The 18,692-nt window shown below is 61.3% G+C and overlaps 8 protein-coding genes and 1 non-coding gene across 9 annotated transcripts; 6 read left to right on the top strand and 3 right to left on the bottom strand.

The window, feature by feature from the left end:
- Positions 1-27: 27 nt before the first annotated feature.
- Positions 28-1,269, top strand: MJAP1_001372 (uncharacterized protein; the record flags this gene model as incomplete). Its single annotated transcript, XM_060265333.1, has 1 exon — positions 28-1,269. One exon carries the CDS (start codon positions 28-30, stop codon positions 1,267-1,269), a length of 1,242 nt encoding a protein of 413 aa, XP_060121316.1.
- Positions 1,270-1,595: 326 nt separating this feature from the next.
- Positions 1,596-2,199, top strand: COA1 (cytochrome oxidase assembly protein 1; the record flags this gene model as incomplete). Its single annotated transcript, XM_060265332.1, has 2 exons — positions 1,596-1,760; positions 1,783-2,199. 2 exons carry the CDS (start codon positions 1,596-1,598, stop codon positions 2,197-2,199), a joined length of 582 nt encoding a protein of 193 aa, XP_060121315.1.
- Positions 2,200-2,219: 20 nt separating this feature from the next.
- On the bottom strand, positions 2,220-6,016 carry MJAP1_001370 (uncharacterized protein; the record flags this gene model as incomplete). The annotated part of the gene is made up of 6 exons (XM_060265331.1): positions 2,220-2,771; positions 2,938-3,036; positions 3,059-5,393; positions 5,416-5,752; positions 5,775-5,973; positions 5,996-6,016. The coding sequence occupies 6 exons, from the start codon at positions 6,014-6,016 to the stop codon at positions 2,220-2,222; spliced, it is 3,543 nt and encodes a 1,180-aa protein (XP_060121314.1).
- Positions 6,017-6,066: 50 nt separating this feature from the next.
- MJAP1_001369 (protein disulfide-isomerase) lies at positions 6,067-7,975 on the top strand (the record flags this gene model as incomplete). The annotated part of the gene is made up of 3 exons (XM_060265330.1): positions 6,067-6,207; positions 6,250-6,778; positions 6,801-7,975. 3 exons carry the CDS (start codon positions 6,067-6,069, stop codon positions 7,973-7,975), a joined length of 1,845 nt encoding a protein of 614 aa, XP_060121313.1.
- Positions 7,976-7,988: 13 nt separating this feature from the next.
- Positions 7,989-8,804, bottom strand: MAM33 (Mitochondrial acidic protein mam33; the record flags this gene model as incomplete). The annotated part of the gene is made up of 1 exon (XM_060265329.1): positions 7,989-8,804. One exon carries the CDS (start codon positions 8,802-8,804, stop codon positions 7,989-7,991), a length of 816 nt encoding a protein of 271 aa, XP_060121312.1.
- Positions 8,805-8,899: 95 nt separating this feature from the next.
- MJAP1_001367 (uncharacterized protein) lies at positions 8,900-9,766 on the top strand (the record flags this gene model as incomplete). Its single annotated transcript, XM_060265328.1, has 3 exons — positions 8,900-9,166; positions 9,190-9,436; positions 9,459-9,766. 3 exons carry the CDS (start codon positions 8,900-8,902, stop codon positions 9,764-9,766), a joined length of 822 nt encoding a protein of 273 aa, XP_060121311.1.
- A 336-nt stretch (positions 9,767-10,102) lies between these two features.
- Positions 10,103-11,329, top strand: MJAP1_001366 (uncharacterized protein; the record flags this gene model as incomplete). The annotated part of the gene is made up of 1 exon (XM_060265327.1): positions 10,103-11,329. The coding sequence occupies one exon, from the start codon at positions 10,103-10,105 to the stop codon at positions 11,327-11,329; it is 1,227 nt and encodes a 408-aa protein (XP_060121310.1).
- A 247-nt stretch (positions 11,330-11,576) lies between these two features.
- Positions 11,577-11,656, top strand: MJAP1_001365. The gene has a single exon. It is a non-coding gene; the product is annotated as a tRNA-Ala (tRNA).
- Positions 11,657-11,777: 121 nt separating this feature from the next.
- CPA2 (carbamoyl-phosphate synthase (glutamine-hydrolyzing)) lies at positions 11,778-18,675 on the bottom strand (the record flags this gene model as incomplete). Its single annotated transcript, XM_060265326.1, has 5 exons — positions 11,778-11,931; positions 11,959-15,186; positions 15,440-18,426; positions 18,449-18,539; positions 18,563-18,675. 5 exons carry the CDS (start codon positions 18,673-18,675, stop codon positions 11,778-11,780), a joined length of 6,573 nt encoding a protein of 2,190 aa, XP_060121309.1.
- Between the last annotated feature and the right edge of the window lie 17 nt (positions 18,676-18,692).

The following is an 18,692-nucleotide window of genomic DNA, read 5'->3' as shown; positions in this document are numbered from 1 at the left end:
CTTGCACTTCTTAAAGTACGAGGTATCATGATTCTTCCCATTCGTTCGCTCGTGAGCATCCTCGCTCTTGCGACTTTTGCCAATGGTGCCATTGTTTACCGTGGCTACAAGGCTGGCTCGCCTGAGGAAATGGCGCGCCACGGTCTCCTTCCGCGCCAGGCCTCGACCGGCGGCGCTGCCTCGAGCGCTGCTGCCCTGAACGACGCGCCGAATGACTCGCCCAAGTTCGACTTTGGTACGCCCGACCCCAACTACCCGGGTGTTGTTGCCCAGAGCAAGAACGGCCCCACCAACCCGGACAAGCCCAGCTTGAACACCACGATCAACCAGACCTCGATCTCGCGTCTGGCCTCGGTTAACAGTGTTGATGACTGGTGCACTTTCGGCCCTAAGGACAACAGCAAGGAGCTGGGTGACGTTGAGCAGGAGACCGTCGCGTACTGTACCAAGGCGCGTAACGGTGCCCGTGTTATCCCCGACGGCACTGTTACCGCTGCTCACTTTGTCAAGACTCCGCTTTATGTCCAGATTATGGCCCTCGGTGACTTTACCAAGATCAACTTCAAACCTGGTGACACGGGTGGTGAGCTTGACCCCCACGGTGCTACCGAGAAGGGCAACCCCGTCGGTGGTAACGTTACCTCGAACATCAGCGGCAAGGACGTCTTCTACGAGGAGTGGATGAACTACGTTGGTCACAACATCATGTGCTTCCGTGTTTGCATTGCTGGCTCGGACAAGGCCCCGCCCACGACGGAGTGCCAGCACACCCTGGACGAGGTTGGCTGCATGTGGGTCATGCCCGGTGACTACACCCCTGACGTGTTCGACACTTGCGAGGCCGACCCTGCTTACCCCCCTGGTGTCTTTGTCTCCGGCGGCTCGTCCTCGACTTTCCAGCAATACGGCACTGGTGTATGGACCAGCAACGGTGTGCAGAAGACCTACACCAACGGTGACAAGGACGCCAAGACGCCCACTGCTGCCCAGTCGCAGCCCAGCTCGTCGAACTGCTCCAAGGTGTCGTCGATCTCGAACGGCATTAAGGACATCATCCCGACTTCTTCGGCCTCGTCTGGCTCGGGCTCGGGCGGCTCGGGCGGCTCGGGCGGCTCTGGCTCTGGCTCGGGCTCGGGCTCGGGCTCGAAGTCGGGCTCTGGCTCTGGCTCTGGCTCGGGTGGCTCGAACGGTGGCTTCACGCTCGCCCCCGCGCTTGCCCCGGTCGGTGCAGTCTTTGCGGCCTTTGTCGCTGGCGCCTTCCTGCTCTAATTGGAAATACTATACACACACCTCTTCGCTCTGCGAAACAGATTTCCTGCCGCCTGTTGTATGGCACCTCAACATGCTTCTTTTCAATGGATTGGCGACTATTGACCTGTACATAGCGAAGAGTCTCCCTCTAAAAGTCCATCTTTGCTTTTAGATAATGACTACTTGTCTCCCACTTCAATGATCGACCTTGCGCTATTTTTACGAGAGGCGGTGCCTAGCGTACTGCGGCCTGCCAGGGCTCGTTAGACACGCGGCGGCCCTTGCACCGATCAACACTCCACGTGGTTTTTGCTAAACCACGTGGCAACACCTTGACGGCGGTCATGGCGAGCTGGATGTGGAACGGCACGGTGCCGCGCATCGCGCGGATGCCTGTGCTCCGTGCGAGTCGATATGCCTCTATGCGCCCCATGTCGACGCGCCCTACTCAGCCTGGGCGCTGGGAGCCGCACGTTACGCGCGTAAAGTCGCCAATCCCGAAGCTCCCGGTACGTGCTCTGCCTGACCCAGAATAACAAGCCGTACGTGATCGTGGGCGGCTTGTCGCTCGTGGTGTTCTGGTATGTCTTTTCGTCCTACCTCAACAACAAGGAGCGTGTGGGCTCTTCGGTCCTGCGCATGGTTACGCAGACGATCAAAGACTCCCAGGACGTGCACGCTCTGCTTGGTGAGCCGGTACACCTGAAGCGCAGCTACTTGGGCGATCCCTGGATCGAGGGCATCGTCAACCCCCTCAAGGGCAAGGTCGATATGTCCTTCCCGATCGAGGGCCCGCGAGGCACTGCAACCGTGTATTTCACGTCGGTGCGCAAGCATAAGACGGATGCCTTCGAAGTGCTTCGCTTCCTCATTGTGCCCGAGGGTGACGCGAGCCGTGCCGTCTCGCTGCTGGCCCCTGGCCTCGGCGCAAGCTTGGCAGAAGGATAGATAGCTCCACAGATACCTATTTACGCGTGCGGAGCAAACCCGGTGACACGCAACGGCCAGGCGGCGCGTGTCGTGCTGCCTGGCATGCGCGATGCGCCGTGCTGGACCGAGGCGGGCTGCTGACCCAGTGTCTCATCCGCTGCAGACTCTTGCGCGCCGGGCCGGACAGGAACAGGATAAAGGTAGGCACCGCGGCGTGGCGCGCGCGGCTTGGGCGGCGCTGAACTAGGCTCAGGTGTGATGGGAACCACAAGTTCTGCGTGGGTATGCTCCATCTCGCCCACGAGTGCGAGGGAGAGGGGAATCTGCTCGAGGACATTCCAGATATGCCGCCGCACGGCGAGGCGCAGCGCAAAGTGGTCCATGAGATGCACAGCACGGCTAAAGAGCGAGACGCTTCGGAATCGCTCGGGGTGTTCTTCGTACACCCTGGCCAAAGCACGCCACGCCGTGCCTGTCACGACGGCATTCCCGAGACTGGCCATCATGGTGTAGATCTGTGCTTCGTGCACGTCGGTCGAAGGTACGAGCTTCGGCGCAGGCGGCTCGGGGGCACTTTCCACAGGGGGTATCTGGGTCAGACCTTCGACGTACATGAACAAAAGCGCTGGCGTCTTCTGGGAGACACAGCGCAGTCGGTCCCGCGGGCGACGCATGCCACCCATGGTGGGCAAGCTCGGCGACGCCGCGGGGCGCCATTGCCAAGAGGCCCAAGGAATAGAAGCAAGTCGCACGCACCGACACGACCGAGGCGCTCGAGGCAAGTGCCAGGATCGCATCGATCACATCGTGCTCTTCGAGGAGCGCGACGCCGGCGTCCGACGTGCCTATATGACCCTGTGTGAGTTGCACAACGTACCAGAGCCCAGAGGGCGGCTTTGCAATCCAGCATGTCTTCTGCACTGCAGCCGTCGTTGATCTGTGCGGCGAGTGCAGGCACATGGCCTAGTTCGGCGAGGTAGGCGCACCCTGCCTCGGTCGCAACAAGCTGGGAGTAGAGGTGGATGGGCAGCGGAGGCGCATCCGCCTCGAGGGAATGAGCCAAAGCATGCTCGGCGTCTGCGACATACGCCGTGTTCTGGCGGGTATACCAAATATGCGCCTGCTCAGCGACGTAAGATTCCCCAAAGAGGTGGTCGAATCCGCTGGGCTGCGACAGGAAACGGAGGAGCATACTTTCGTCCTCGTCGCTCAGCAAGTCGATGAGCGGGCGCTGCGCCATGACGCAGCGCAGCATGGCCGGATGTGCACTCGCCTGCTGTACGAGCTGCACGGCGAGCCGACGGACTTGGGGTGCGACATCGTACAGCTGTGACAAGAGCATGTCCACGGCCCATTCCTGCGGCTCGCCGTCCAGCCACAAAAAGTGCGACGCACGCACCGTGGCTGAGAGGCGCACCTGCGCCGTCCCCGCAGTGAGTGCGCGGCGGAGGACAAGACGCGTCGGGGCGTCGTGCGCATAGTCGAACGTCTGTAGGAGCATCTCGACGACCAAGGACGCATGGTCGTCCATGCTGCACAGCGCCAGCAGCGGCGTAAAAATGCGGGCGTGGCGCAGCAGCTCGAGACCTGACACGCTCTCGGAAAAGATCTGCAAAAAATCAAAGTATCCGCTGACCAAGGTCCGGTGCATGTGGCGCCCCGAAAAGAGGGGGTCCGGCGTGTGTACCACGAGCTGATCAAACGCCTCGCGCACCTCGCTCAAGAAGCGATCTTCACTCAGGAAACGCACGCCATCCGGATGCAGTAGGAGCACGCGGAAGTACTTGCGCCCAAGCGCCGTCCACTGCTCGTTCTTTGCACTGGCCTGCAGGCCCGAGTACCGGAACGAGAATGGGCGGTAGAACGAGAGGAGGCGGCGGATCAGCTTGGTGCTGGTGAGCGCCTCTTCGAACCGTCGGGCGTTGAGCAGTGGTCCGTCCAAGAGCTCGTGGAGCGCGCCTACGTTCCACGCAATGTGCTCTTTGGTCGCCATCACGAGCGAGTCGCGGATCAGCGCACGGAACTGCTGATCGTCGATCGTTGCATCAAGGTGCGTGCGCACGTCGCTCAAGTATTGCTGCTGGTGCTGCATCACGTCCACGGAGCCAAACGGCAGGTGCGACTCGACGCGGTCGATCGACAGGAGCGCCGTCTTGGCCGCAAGCTGGCTCTCGAGCGGCTCGGATTTGCTGTCACATGCAAGGCGCACCAGGTCGGGGAAGGCGTGCAGATGCGCACTCGTATCCGGCAAGACACGGCGTGCGAGGTTTAGGACGAGGCGCATGAGGTGGCTCGCAACCGGCCGCAGCTCGTCCGAGGCACGCACAATGCTGACCAACGCGTCCATCAGGCCCGCATCGAGCAGCAGGACCAGGACCAGGCCCAGGTACTGCTCACGCAGCGCCGGCCCCGGAATCGGCGGCGGCCGCGCCCGTGCGTCGTGCCCGTCCTCTGGCCGCTTCTTGGGCGAGGTCGAGAGGAAGAGCGCAATGAGCGTCGCGAGGATCCGCGACTGGATCCGCGGCTGGTTTAGGTGCAATGCAGACACGATGGTGCGCAGTGCCGCACAGTCGTTCATGCACAAGTACAGCAGACCCTCCCAGGAAGTGAGCAGGCACAGCGTGACCTGCTCGGTGGTTTGTAGCCGCTGTTCATAGTGCTCCTGGGCGGTGGTCGGGACGTTGGTAAAGCCCGCAAGCACCCCGGCGAGGTCCGTGCCCGCACACACAAACTGCCGCGTCTCGGGGCGCTCCAGCAGCCCCATCAAGCACCGCACCAGGGCCTTGGAGCGCTGCGGCGGCATTTCACACACCGCGCGCCACAGCGGCGCATAGGCCAGTGTGCGTGCGAGGAGCGGCGCGTCGAGCATCGCCCATTCTGCTAGTGTCTCGATCACAGCCGAGTGCAGCACGTCCTCAGGCTCGTGCGCAATGGCGACCAGCGCGCGTACGATCCCTTCCGATAGGAGGTGCGTACGCTTGGTGCTTTGTGCGTCCCACAGAGCCAGCGCACGTACGAGTTTCAGTGCCTGCTCGCGCTCGAAGCTCTGTGCCTCTTCCCGCGCCAATGCGCGCGTTACAAAAAGGCCGAGCGCACTGCGGTGGTGCTCGGCGAGGCGCTGCACCAGCCCGTCGTGCAGCATGTAGCGTAGCAGGCGCAGTCCATACGCTCGTACCCGGTCATTCGCACCTTGTCCAATCAGTTCCAAGAGGCTGCGTGAGCAAGACGACATACAGCGGCAGCAGAGGCGGCACGTCCATATCTAAGTCCACGCACAGGAGCGAGTGCGCACGCAACATGCTCGACATGAACGACAGCACGTCGATCTGCGCGCGCGTCACGCGGCGCGCCGGTGGTACGGGCGGCGCGCCGGGTGCTGCCCGCAGCCCCGCATCGGTGGTGAGCTGCGTGAGAACGTGTGCGAGGGCCGGAAGCAGTTTCCGAACGCGCGCTTGTTCCTCGTCGAGCTCGGGCGTGCTCGGCGCAAAGTGCAGCTCGCCCGTGTTCAAGTCTTCGAGCCCCTGGACGGCGCGGATGGCACGCGGCCGCAGGAAATTGCCCGTGTCGGACGCTAGGTTAGGATTTCCACATACTCTTGGTCGCGCGCTGCTGCAGCTCATCCTTCCGTGCCTGGAGTGCCTGGAGCTGCGCCTCGGCGACGCTCAGCTCTCGCTGAATCTGGCTGCGTAGCGCCTCGTTCTCGTCCCCCCGCGCGTCAAGCATCTTGAGCATGTTTTGCGCACCATCACGAATGCGCGCCTCGAGGTCGAGGTTTGCCGAGACCTCGGCCAACTGCGTCAGGCGCCGCACCTACCTCGCTCGCGCGTCCTTCCATGGCGTTGTCGGCCACGTGTTGTGGAGGCGGGGCACGCTCCTCCACCCATGATGAGGCTGTGGCAGACGTTGGGGTGGCTCGCCTGCGGTGTGGCCCTGGTCTGCGGTGCACCCGTTGCGCACGAAAGTCGGTTCCCTGAAGGGCGTACATTGACTGAAACGAACTTTACCTTGACGCAGCATGGCGCATGGGTAGTTGAGTACTTCTCCCCGAAGTGCCCCCACTGCCAGCAGTTTGCCCCGACCTGGGCGCAGCTCGGTGAGGCAAAAGACGCACTGCGTCTGGACCCCATTGCACCGGTCACGCTCGCGCGCATCAACTGTCTGGTATCGATGGACCTGTGTGAGCAGGAGCGTGTACAGTTCTATCCCCAACTGAGCCTTTATCAAGACGGCAAGCAGATCAACTCGGATATCCGGAACGACGGCTCGTTCGAAGTGCTCTCTGACTATGTAGACAAGGTCGCCGAGGCGTACCGCCTGCAAAAAACCGGGCAGAGCAATGCGACGCTGCCTGGTGTGTCGAGCGCGGCGAGCGTGGCGAGCGCCGCGTCCGTGGCGTCGGTCGCCTCTGCGTCGGAGGCGTCGGCGTCGGAAGCGTCGGCCGCCGCCGTGGCCGCGGCGGCGCCTGTGGCCACGACCGTGCCATCGCTGCATCCTCTTCCCGGCCTGACCAAGTTCGGGAGCGCGTCGCTGCCGAACGAGGAAGCGCTCAAGGCGTACCTCGGCAAGGACCAAGGCCAGGGCATGTCTTTTGTCAAGTGTACGTACCCCTTCTGACCCAGTTTTCGCACCGTGGTGCCCGCACTGCAAGGCGATGGCCGAGTCGTACGCCGCGCTTGCGATGAGCGTCAAGGGGCAGCTGAATGCCATCGCCGTCGACTGCGACAAGTACAGCGACGTGTGCAGCAACTACGGGATCACCGGCTTCCCCACGCTGCGGCTTTACAACAATAGCGAGATGATTCCGTTCACTGGCGTGCGCACCAAGGCCAGTATGCTCCGCTGGCTCCAAGAAAAAGGCGCGTACACCGCGCTGCGTTCAATTCGTGTGCAGGAGCTCGACACGGAGCTGCACCGCTCGCGCGCCGAGTTCCTCTACCTCGGCTCGCCGACTGCGCCGGCCGAGGAGAAGCGCTGGGTCGACCTCGCGGCGATCGAGTACGACCACGGTGCGTTGCTCTATTCGACCGACCCCGAGCTTTTGCGCCGCTTCCCTGCGCCGTCGCGCGCCACCGGCTACAACAGCGTCGGCTCGCGCATCCTTGCATTCAAAGAGTACCAGACGCAGCCCTCGTCCGCGCTCGAGCTGAACACGCTGCCTGCCGACGACGCTGACGCGGCGCGCGACAAGATCGTGCACTGGCTGCAGCTGCACGGCCACGAGCTGCTCTCCGAGGTGGACAGCACGAAGCTCAAGGCGACTCTCGATAACGACGAGCGCCAACCGATCGTGCTCGCGGTGCTCGGCGCAGACACGAACGACGCGAGCGCGCTGGGCGCACAGGTCGAGAGTGTCCGCCAGCTTGCTGCTGCGTGGGCCAAGCAGGCGTCGTCGCACGTCGAGGACACGCCGCGGTTCGTGTGGTTGGACCATGAACGCTACCCTACGCTGCTCCAGGACAAGTTCCGGGTGGACGTGCAGCAAGTCCCCCAGCTCTTTTACTTCCGCCCGGCGGACCACACGATGATGCCGTACACCGGTGCGACGTGGCCCGAGCAGAGCACCGCACTCGCATGGCTCAGTGCGATCCAGGCCGGCAGCGTGTCTGGCGTGTCCTACGGCTCGGTGTTTGACCGGACCTTTGCGTCGGTGCGCACGTCCGGCAGCACGGCGCAGTCGTTCCTGTCCGCGCACCCCCTGCTCTCGCTGATCGTTGTCGTCGGTGTGCTGCTGCTGATTCCGCGTGTGCGCCAGGCGATCCGTCCTGTGGCCCGAGGCTACCGAAAACTTGTGTAGAACCTATTTAAGATTATGCCTCGACAAACTCCTTGACGTGCTCGAGCCAGCTGCAGTACTCGCGCTGCTCCTTAAGCTCGGCGTAGTTGGGAATGAAGAGCGCGAGACCGGTGGCAATGCCGCGCTCTGCCAGGTAGCTCTCAAACTGCGCCTGGACGTTTTCGTCGAGCGTCTCAAATTGGGGGCCCATGTAGAGGCCGCGACGCTGCCAGTCAGCGTCCGAGGTGAGCTCGGTGGCGAGCACATCGTCCTTGTAGAAGGTGATGTTCTCAATCATAAACTGGCCGTCCTGTGCCTGGGCGTCGATGTTGAGCGAGCCCTTGTTCGCCTTGGTGACGTTGATGGCGCAACGAACCGGGAAGCTGCCCTCGAACTCGTCCTCGCCCGAGGCGGTCATCTGGTCCGCCTCGTCCTGCTCGAGTTCGTTGGTAGGGTCCGTGGTATCGATCTCGCCGATGCTAAAGAGCACGCGGATGTTCTCGCTGCCAAACTCGCGCGTCAGCGCAATTTCGTCCGAACCGCTCTTGTCCTCGATGTGCCACACGCCCTCGGACTTGAATTGCGTCAGCCACTCGGGGTCGTGCTCCTGGCTACCGGCCGCCTCGGCGGCCTCCTTCTCGTAGCTGATTTCTTGCTGCAGGCTCGCGGCGAGCTCGGCGTCCGACTCGCCTTGGCCGCTGCGGCGCAGCGTGGTGGCAAAGGTGCGCAGCGACGGCGCAGCGACCCGCGCGGCGCTGGGCACGCGCATAGCAGAGGCACGCACGCCACGCGCAAGGCTGGCGCGCGACACAGCAGGCAGGCGGCAAAGTCCGGCACGGATACTCGACATGGTCTGAGAGCAAAAGGACGCTGCAGCCACTTTTCCATGTGGCACGTGGATGACTAAACAACCCGTGCGGCGGGGGAGCGATGCTTGTCGCTAGCATGCGTGGGCTCGTGTGGATTGTGATTCAGCTTGCGCTCCTGTGTGCGCCTGCACTCGTGTGCGCGAGCGATGCGCCGCTCATGGCGTTCATGTCGCCACGTGCACAGACCAACGTTCTTCGCGCCCCGGCTCCGGGCGCCCTCGCCCAGCGCGGACCCCAAGTCTCGGCGGACCACGCGGTGAAGCGCCTGATGCACCACTGCGACTCGGCGGGTGTGCCGGAGATGTGCGGTATGGATGCGCTCGTGCATCTCGAGGTCGACTCGGTACGTTTCTTTCGCTCATTCAGCTCGACTCCAAATCGTTTACCAAGCTCATGGGCAACCAGCCCCTCTCGCTCCGGAAGCGCGTGCTCGAGTCCCAATACCAGATGGTGCTCCCGGCCATGGACCAGAGCGAGTCGAGCTTCGGCGAGAGCCTCCTGAAGGCGATCCATGCGCAGTGCAGCGGATGGCGCACCGCGTCGCGTCTCGCCGACGCGGACGCCGAGCAGCCGACGCTGTTCAAGATTAGCACGAGCAACCTGCAGGAAAAGGGTATGTCTATCGACTAACGCAGAATCGGATATCACGGCTACGCTCCTCGAGCTCGACGAGGCATACCCTTCGCACGTCGTCGTTGTGAGCGCTGCGCAGCCGCACATGCTCAACAAGCGCCGCATCCCGGTCAAGCCGGAGCAGCTGCAGTCGCACGGCAAGTTCCTGGAGCGGTACCAGCTCTTTAACACTACGACGGTGCTCTCGATCGGCGTTGCTTCGCTCCTGATCTTTTTCTCTTTGATCGCGGTGATGATGATCGCTGGCACCGAGTCGCCTGATAAGCTCGGCGCCAAGACGGGTGTCTCCCAGGAGAAGAAGCGCCAGTAGACTCATAGCGACGCACGCGGACATGGTCGGATTTTTGGGAAATATGCAATTCCCGCTCGCGTTCCTGGCGAACGCGCCTTGTGCTTGTGTGCATCATGTCCATGTCGAACGCGTTGTCGAGCGCGTATACGGACGCGGCTGTGCGCGAAGTGCGCCGGCCAAGCTCTTCGCTTGCGGTGGGCGACGCGATTAGCCGCCCGAATTCGTCGCTGAGCATGCGCGTGGTCCACGTCGAACCGGTCGAGGAGGAGACGGCCAAAAACACGTCATTCTTTGCGCATGTGGAAAACAGCTTTGATGGTGCGTGGCGCGGCTCACACAGAAAGCTCGCATCTCATGCAGGAGGGGGCGCCGTCGGCACACGCTTCGATCTGGAAATCGCCGTCGTTCCTCTTGCACCAGGGACTTGCTGTCATTGCCTCGTCCATTATCTTGCTTGTTGTGGTCGCGATTGGGCTTGCCGTGCGCATGTCGGGCATGATTCCTCGCTGGCTCGCACGCAAGCCCCCGCGCGAGCTCAATTGGGAGGATCCGCGCAAGTGGCAATCGGAAAAACTCGTCAAGAGCCCGCAATACTACGCACGCAACTGCGGCTTTGATATCATCGATGAACAGGTGGAAACGCAGGACGGGTACTATCTGCGGATGCATCGCATCATCTGCAAAGATACGCAGCGCGCAAGCGAGGGGCCGGGCAAGGGATTCCCGATCCTCATCATGCACGGCCTCTTTCAGTCCTCCGGCTCGTTTATTACCTCGGAGGATCGCAGCATGGCTTTTTGGTTCGCCGCACAGGGGTACCAAGTTTACCTTGGCAACAATCGCGCCGCCTATGATATGGGACACCGCCTCTACTCCCGGTACTCGCCGGAATTCTGGGACTATAATATCCGCGACTTGGCCTTGTACGATCTACCGGCCATGGTTGATTATGTCCGCCGCAACACGGGCTACACAAAAATCGCGTACATTGGCCACTCGCAGGGGAATGCAACGGCGTTCCTGGCCCTGTCGCGCTGGTTTGTGCCAGAGCTCGGCAGCAAACTGTCCTACTTTGCTGCGCTCGCGCCGGCCGTGTTTGCGGGGCCGCTCACCAAGCGGTTCCCTTTGACGTACATGTCGCGCCTCGACTGGCGGACATGGCGCCGCCTGTTTGGTGTCTTGGACTTTACTCCGCTCATGAAATTCTCGTACGACTGGACGCCTGCTGTACCGTACGCTGCACTGGGATACCAAATGTTTGCCTACCTGTTTGAGTGGAACGATACAAACTGGTTGCCTCGGCGCAAGGCAAAAATGTTCCGATTTACCCCTCAGCCCGTGTCGTCTGCGACCATGTTCTGGTGGGCAGGCGAAGGTGGCTTTGCGACGCGTGGGGCGTTGTTCGATCCGGATACACAGTGGTACGAATCCCACTTCCCACCCCTCTCGCTGTACGGTGGGGGCCAGGATCGTCTTGTTTTGACGCAGCCTTTGCAAGAACATCTGGACGAACATGAGCCGGATGTGCACGTTTTGCGTGTGGTGATTCAGCCGGAAGCCGAGGTACGTTGGCTAGACTAACGCAGCATTGCGATCATTTCTGGGCCGCAGATGCTGTGGAGTGGTGCTTCTACGACATTATGGGTATGTTGCTGTGACTTACCATCAGATGATATTCAGCGTACCCGACCGGATCGCCCGACTGAACCTGTAGCCTAATATGATACCCAGCTGCATACCCTGTGCGTGTCGGAGACGCTTGCACCAGCAAGGCATTGTATAGCCGAGTACATTAAATATGTAACTATGACCATGGTAAGTAACAGCTGGGGAATTAGCTCAGTGGTAGAGCGCTTGCTTAGCATTTCTGATTGCATGAGGCCGTGGGTTCAATTCCCACATTCTCCATTTTTTGGTTTGCCTCGCCGAGGCACCTCCACATTTTTTTTGGACCTCGCGTCCAGGCGGACCTCGCCAAAAAATTAAAAATGTTGCTTGACAATGATGTTGCATTCCTATTTTCCACATTCTAATGGGTCGAATTCGGAACAAAAGCGCGCCACGGGCGCACCTCGGAAGGAATGTTGCCCTCCTCGTAGGGCAAGAGACATCCGGCAGGCATCCTCTTCTCGAGCGTCTCGACAAAGAGCAAAGCCGTCTTGGGCTCGTTAAAGAGCGGCAGGCTGTTGTGTTAGTCATATAAAACGTACCCAAAGTCGACCGCGTTACGACGAGCAACGTAGTTTTCGTCCACCGTATCCTTGGCACGGTAGTGCGCGAGGTTGATGACGAACTGGATCTCGTGGTCATCAAACACCTCACGCAGCTTCCTCTTGTCCTTCAGAGGGAACCAAATGCGCTTAGCAGTGACATGCGGGATATCGTTGAGATGAGCTTCAATCTCACTGTTCGAACAGTACAGCTTGAAGCCCAGGTTGTATAGCTTCTTGGCGATCGTAGCAAGCTCAGGTTGCGTCACGTTACCGCCCAGCAAGACACCCTTGTTGGCCTGCGGGACACGGAAGCCCGTCGTCGATGCGAGCGAGGCCCAGTACGCCTCGTGCAAGTCGTTACCAAACGAGGCGACCTCACCCGTGCTCGCCATCTCGACACCCAGGAAAGGATCAGCACCTGCCAGACGCGTCCAGGAGAACTGAGGCACCTTGATCGCAACATAATCGCGCTTCTCGGCCATGAGGTCCACTGGCTCCGGCACATCCTTGTCCATGATAGCACACGTAGCCACGTCGATAAAGTTCACGCCCAGCACCTTACTCACGAAGGGGAACGAGCGACTGGCACGCAGGTTGCACTCAATCACCTTCAGGTCGGCATCGTTGGTAGCATTCTCCTTGCGGATCACCTGCATGTTGAAAGGACCGCTGATCTCGAACGCCTTGGCGACACGCTCGGAAATGTCCTTCAGGCGAGCCATGTCTCCGTCACTAAGCGAGAAAGGCGGCAGGACGAGCGTCGCGTCACCCGAGTGCACACCGGCATTCTCAACGTGCTGCGACACGGCGTGCACAAGGAGCTTGCCCTTGTGCGCGACCGCATCCACATCAATCTCCTGTGCGTTCGGAATAAACTTGGTCAGGACCACGGGGTAGTCCGTGTTGACTTCGGCGGCCATCGTCAGGTTGTGCTCGAGAGTCGACTCGTCCCAGATCACGTTCATTGCCGCACCCGACAGGACGTAGCTAGGGCGGACAAGCACAGGGTAAGAAACACGGTTGGCAAACTCCTTGGCCTTGGCAACGTCCGTCACCTCGACCCAGTCAGGCTGGTCGACGCCGATCGAGTCGAGGATCTGCGAGAACTTGTGACGGTCCTCGGCAGAGTCGATGTTGAGCGGGTCCGTACCGCGCACATTCACATCCACATCCTTCAGACGGAGCGCAATGTTCTGCGGCAGCTGGCCACCGACCGAGACCACCGCGCCCTCGGCGCCCTCCAGTTCGTAAATGTCCATTACACGCTCAAAGCTCAACTCCTCAAAGTAGAGGCGGTTGGCTTCGTCGTAGTCCGTCGAAACCGTTTCCGGGTTATAGTTGATCATGATCGTCTTGTGTCCCATTTCCTTGATGCGGCGCACACACGTCACGGCACACCAGTCGAACTCGACCGATGAACCGATACGGTACACACCCGAGCCCAGCACCATCGTGCCGTTCTCGTCGAACTCGACGTCGTGCGACGAGGCGTTGTAGGTCGTGTACAGATAGTTGGTCTGCGCAGGGTACTCGGCAGCCACCGTGTCGATACGCTTGACCCACGGCGTGATGCCCAGCGACTTACGGTGCTTGCGCACTTCGCCCTCGGTGCTGTTGGTCAGCTTGCCGATCTGGAAGTCGGAGAAGCCGCGCTGCTTGGCAGTGCGCAGGAGCTCCTCGTCGACGTTCGACAGGCTCGCAGCCGACTGCAGCGCGCGGTGCGTCGTGACAATGTTCTCGAGCTTGAAGAGGAACCAACGGTCAATCTTGGTGAGCGAGTGCAGACGCTCCACGTCGTAGTCCTTCTCGAGCATCGCGTAGGCAATCGCAAAGAGGCGCGTGTCGGTCGGCACCGAGAGCGCGTGGTCGAGGTCTTCGGGGCGAGCGTATACGTCGAAACCGTCATAGTTCGGCGCAATCTGGCGCACGGCCTTTTGCAGCGACTCTTCAAAGGTGCGGCCGATGGCCATCACCTCGCCGACTGACTTCATACTCGAGCCCGTCTGGCGGTTGACGTGCTGGAACTTGGACAGGTCCCACTTGGGGATCTTGGTCACAATGTAGTCCAGCGACGGCTCGAAGCAGGCGGTGGTCGTCTTGGTCACCGCGTTGGGCAGCTCCGGGAGCGTGTGGCCGAGCGCGAGCTTGGCAGCGGTGTACGCAAGCGGGTAACCCGTCGCCTTGGAGGCCAGCGCACTCGAGCGACTCAGACGCGGGTTCACTTCGATCACACGGTACTCGCGCGAATCCGGGCTGAGGGCGTACTGGATGTTGCACTCACCCACGATGCCCAGGTGACGAATAACCTTGAGGGCCGCCGAGCGCAACATGTGGTAGTTGTCGTCCGAGAGCGTCTGGGACGGAGCGACTACGATCGAGTCACCCGTGTGGATACCGAGCGGGTCAAAGTTCTCCATGTTACAGCAGATGATAGCATTGTCCTGCTGGTCACGCAGCACCTCATACTCGCTCTCCTTCCAGCCGCGCAGACTCTTTTCCACCAGAATCTGGGGCGAGAGACTGAGGGATCGAGCGCTCAAGTCGCGCAGTTCGTCTTCGTCGTCCGCGAAGCCGGATCCGAGACCACCGAGGGCATAAGCGGCTCGCACGATGACCGGGTAACCAATCTCGTCCGCGGCACGGAGTGCCTCGGGGACGGTCGATACGGCCTCGCTACGCGCCACGGGAATATCGATTTCGTCCAGCGCCTGGACGAACAAGTCTCGGTCCTCGCACATACGCAGTACGTCGACCTGCGACCCGAGCACTTGCACTCCGAGTCGCTCAAAGATGCCCATCTCGTCGAGCTTGACACCGACGTTAAGCGCGCTTTGACCACCAAAGGTGAGGAACACGCCGTCCGGGCGCTCCTTCTCGAGGACGTACGCGACGTAGTCCGGCGAGATAGGGAGGAAGTAGATCTGCGACGCCAGCTGATGCGACGTCTGGATCGTTGCAATGTTGGGGTTGATAAGCACGGTCTCGATACCGGACTCGCGCAGCGCCTTGATTGCCTGCGAGCCACTGTAGTCGAACTCGCCGGCCTGACCAATGCTCAGACCACCTGAGCCTACCAGCAGCACCTTCTTGACGTCCGCCTTGGGCGTCTCAGGAAGGAAGCGGCGCCAGCGCTCCAGCCCCTCGCTGCCAGTGACAGCCTGGGCGGTGGGGGTCGCGGCCGGGGAGTAGTAAGGGAGAGAATTGTGTGTCGAGCGACGGAGGATGCTTGCGAAACAGTCCGTCGGAAGCGCAGCAGCGCGTGCACGACTGACGCTCGAAAGCAGTCCAGTCGACGTACGCTGTGTTAATTTCCACATTACTGCAAGCAGTAGGAAGCCAAGCGGTATCGAGCTACCTCGGCGTGAATCCTTCGGCCGTGAGTCACTTTGGAAGCTCGCGCCGCGGTGCGTTATCTACTGCACGCTTATCTAAAATAGCGGGGGATAAAGTGATCGGCTCTACGTTGCCTCCACACTACGGAATATCGAGGAGCGTCTTGAGGTTTTTGATGAGGCGCTTCTCTTCGGTCGAGACGCCGTCCCAGAAGTGGTCCTTCAAGGCGTCGATCGACTGGCGCGAGATGAGCGAGTAAATCTCGTCCTTCTCGTCGAGGTGGCGGCCAAACATCTTGGGCGCCTCGTTGATGCCGGGCTCGATACGCACCGCAACACCCGCACCGACGTCCTTCTTCTGGACCACGTCGCGGGTCTTGTGGTTGATTTCGAGCGAGGTCACACGGCCGAGGTTGATGACCTCGCGCTTGCGCGTCGCTGGGTCTGTCTTGACGACACACAAGGGCGTGCCGACGCGGAGCGAGCCGTCGAGAATGTCGCATCCCAGAATGATGGGGTCACGCTTGGCAAACGCGGCGATCGTGCGCAGGCGGCACGGCCACACGGCGGTGGACGCCGCATCGCGCTTCTTGTTCTCGGTGATCTCGGCCTTGTAGGCCATGAAGCTGTCAAAGAGATGGTAGATAATGTCGGCGGTGAACAGCTTGATGCCGAGCTCATCGGCCAGGCGCTCGGCCTCTTTGTCGACGGGCACATCGAAACAGAGGATACACGCGAGCTCCTTGGCCTTTTCGAGCATCGTCGCACAGCGCATCACATCCTTCTTGTACACCGGGCCGATGTTGACACCCGACACGGGGATCTTGCTCTCCTTGAGGAACTCGAGCAGCGCCTCGAGCGAACCGAGCGTCGAGGCCTGCACGCACACACCGCGGCCCGACTTGTCGACCGAGTTGAGGAGAGACGTGAGGTCGCTCATCACTTCTTCGCGCAGGATCTCCTCGTCGTCGTCGTTCTGGCACACGAGCAGACGCGAACCAGCGACGGCCTTGTCGAGATCCGGCGCAGTGATCTTGACACCGAGGGCGGCCTTGACCTCTTTGTGGTGCACATAGGAGCCCTTGATACGCATCTCCTTCATGGGCTGCGGCGTAAGCAGCGCACGGACTTGCGTGACAATCGGGCCGTTGAGACCACAGACGACAATCTTGTCGCCTTCGCGCAGAATACCGTTGGAAAGCACGACGTCGATCGTCGTGCCGAGACCCTCGATGACCTTGACTTCGAGCACAGTACACTCGAGCTCGGACAGGTACATCAGGCTGCCCGTCATGCGGCTCTGCGTGAGCGACACGAGGAGCTGCAAGAGATCCGGCACACCCTCGCCGGTAATGGCACTCGTCGGGACGAGCGACACGTAGCGGCCCATGTTCTTGTTCTTGTAGTACAGCTCGGCGTTGAGACCCTGCTCGGCAAAGGCGAGGATCGTCTTTTGCACACGCTCCTCAAACTCCTTCTGCGTGCCCTTGTTCTGCTGCGCGAGACTCGCCTGGAAGGCGTTGTTCGGCGTCGCCTTCCAGTCGTACAGACGGTCGACCTTGTTGAGCGCGACAATAAAGGGCGTCTTACGGTCGCGCAGCAGACGCATACTCTCGAGCGTCTGCGGCTCGAGACCGTGCATGATATCCACGACGAGAATCGCAATGTTACACAGCGAACTACCACGCGAACGCAGGTTCGTGAACGACTCGTGGCCGGGCGTGTCGATGATCAGGAGACCAGGGACCTTGTACTCAAAGTCGAGCTCGTTCAGCACACGCGTCTTTTCCTTTAGCGCGTCGATCGGGAAGTACGTCGCACCGATCTGCTGGGTAATACCACCGGCTTCGCCGTCCTGCACGTTCGTCTGGCGGACCTTGTCGAGAAGCTTGGTCTTGCCTGTGTCGACGTGGCCAAGAATACAGCAAATGGGGCTGCGCAGGTTATCGGCGCTGCGCTCCGCAAGCGCCTGCTCGGTGCGCTCCTTGCGGCGCTGCTCGGCCGCAGTGCGGCGCGCAAGTGCCTGGCGCTGCGTGCTGGTGAGCTGCTCGTCGTCCGAGTCGTCGTCCGAGTCGTCGTCGGAATCGTCGTCCGAGTCATCGTCGTCCGAGTCGTCGTCCGAGTCGTCGTCATCTTCATCCTCGTCGTCCTCGGGCTTGGCGGCCTTTGCCTTGGCGGCCTCCTTTGCCTTGGGGGCTTCCTTTGCCTTGGGGGCTTCTTTTGCCTTGGGGGCATCCTTTGCCCTGGGGGCCTCCTTTGCCTTGGGCTCCTCCTTTGGTGCGGGCTTGGCCTCCTCCTTGGGCTCCTCGTCCGAATCGGCGTCCCAGTCATCCTTGACGTCATCGTCCGACTCGGCATCCCACTCGTCCTTCACACCGTCGTCCTCGGCCTGCTCCGGCTCGGGTTCTGGTGCCTTGGCCTGCTCCGGCTCCTTGACGGGTTCCTTGACGGGCTCCTTTGCGGGCTCCTTTGCGGGCTCTGGAGCCGGTGCGGGCGCCTTGTCGGCCTGCTTATTGTTCTTCTTCTTGCGATCGTACACGACCTTGGACTTGGGCTTTTCCTCCGTGTCCTGCTGCATACCCGCCACCGAGATATTACCCGCGGCGAGCATCGCAGCCTTGCGCGCCTCGGCGGCCTTTTGCTCGGCGCGCTGCTTCGGAGTGAGGAGCTTGCCCTCCTTCTTGAGCTGCTCGCGCTTTGCCTTCTCCTTCTCCTTGCGACGCAGACGCTCCTGCTCCTTGCGCTCCTCCTCTTCGCGCTCCTTGCGCTCCTCCTCCTCGATGCGAGCACGCTCGGCCTCCTCCTCTGCACGCGCCTCCTCCTCGGCGCGCTTCTGGGCAGCGATCTTGGCCTGGAGCGCAGCGACGGCGGCCGACGGCGCCTTCTTTGGCGCCGGGGCGGGCTCGGCCTTTTTCTTCTTCTTCTTCTTCTTCTTGTCAGCCGCCGACGACGGCCCATCACCGCCGTCGCTCTCCTCGTCCTTGGCCTCGGCGTCGTCCGCGGGCGCGTCATCCTTGGCTTCGTCCTTCGGCGCCTCTTGGGCGGACGACTCCTTTTTGTTCGCGGCCTGTGCCTTTTTCTTGGCCTTTTCCTTCTCCTTCTTCAGGCGCTCCTTTTCTTTTTTCGTCAAGAGCTGGGTGAGCTAGGCGACGTACCCTCGGCGGCTCGACTTCGTCGGCCGGCGCGTCGTCCTTGGGTGCCTCCTTCGGGGCCTCCTTGGGCTCATTCTCGGGCGTTTCTTGGGGTCTGTGTGAGCGAAAACCACCTACGCGTCATCCGCGACCTCCTCCTCGGCAGGCTTCACATTGTTCTGCGACACATCCTCGCCGAGGTCCGCAAAAGGATCCTCCTCGTCCTTCCTGTTCCCCTTTTTCTTCCCCATCGTCGTGGACAAGGTTC

Source organism: Malassezia japonica, chromosome 2 (assembly GCF_029542785.1).
Source record: "Malassezia japonica chromosome 2, complete sequence".
In the NCBI taxonomy this organism is placed as follows: domain Eukaryota; kingdom Fungi; phylum Basidiomycota; class Malasseziomycetes; order Malasseziales; family Malasseziaceae; genus Malassezia; species Malassezia japonica.
This window is presented reverse-complemented; position numbering and strand designations above follow the sequence as displayed.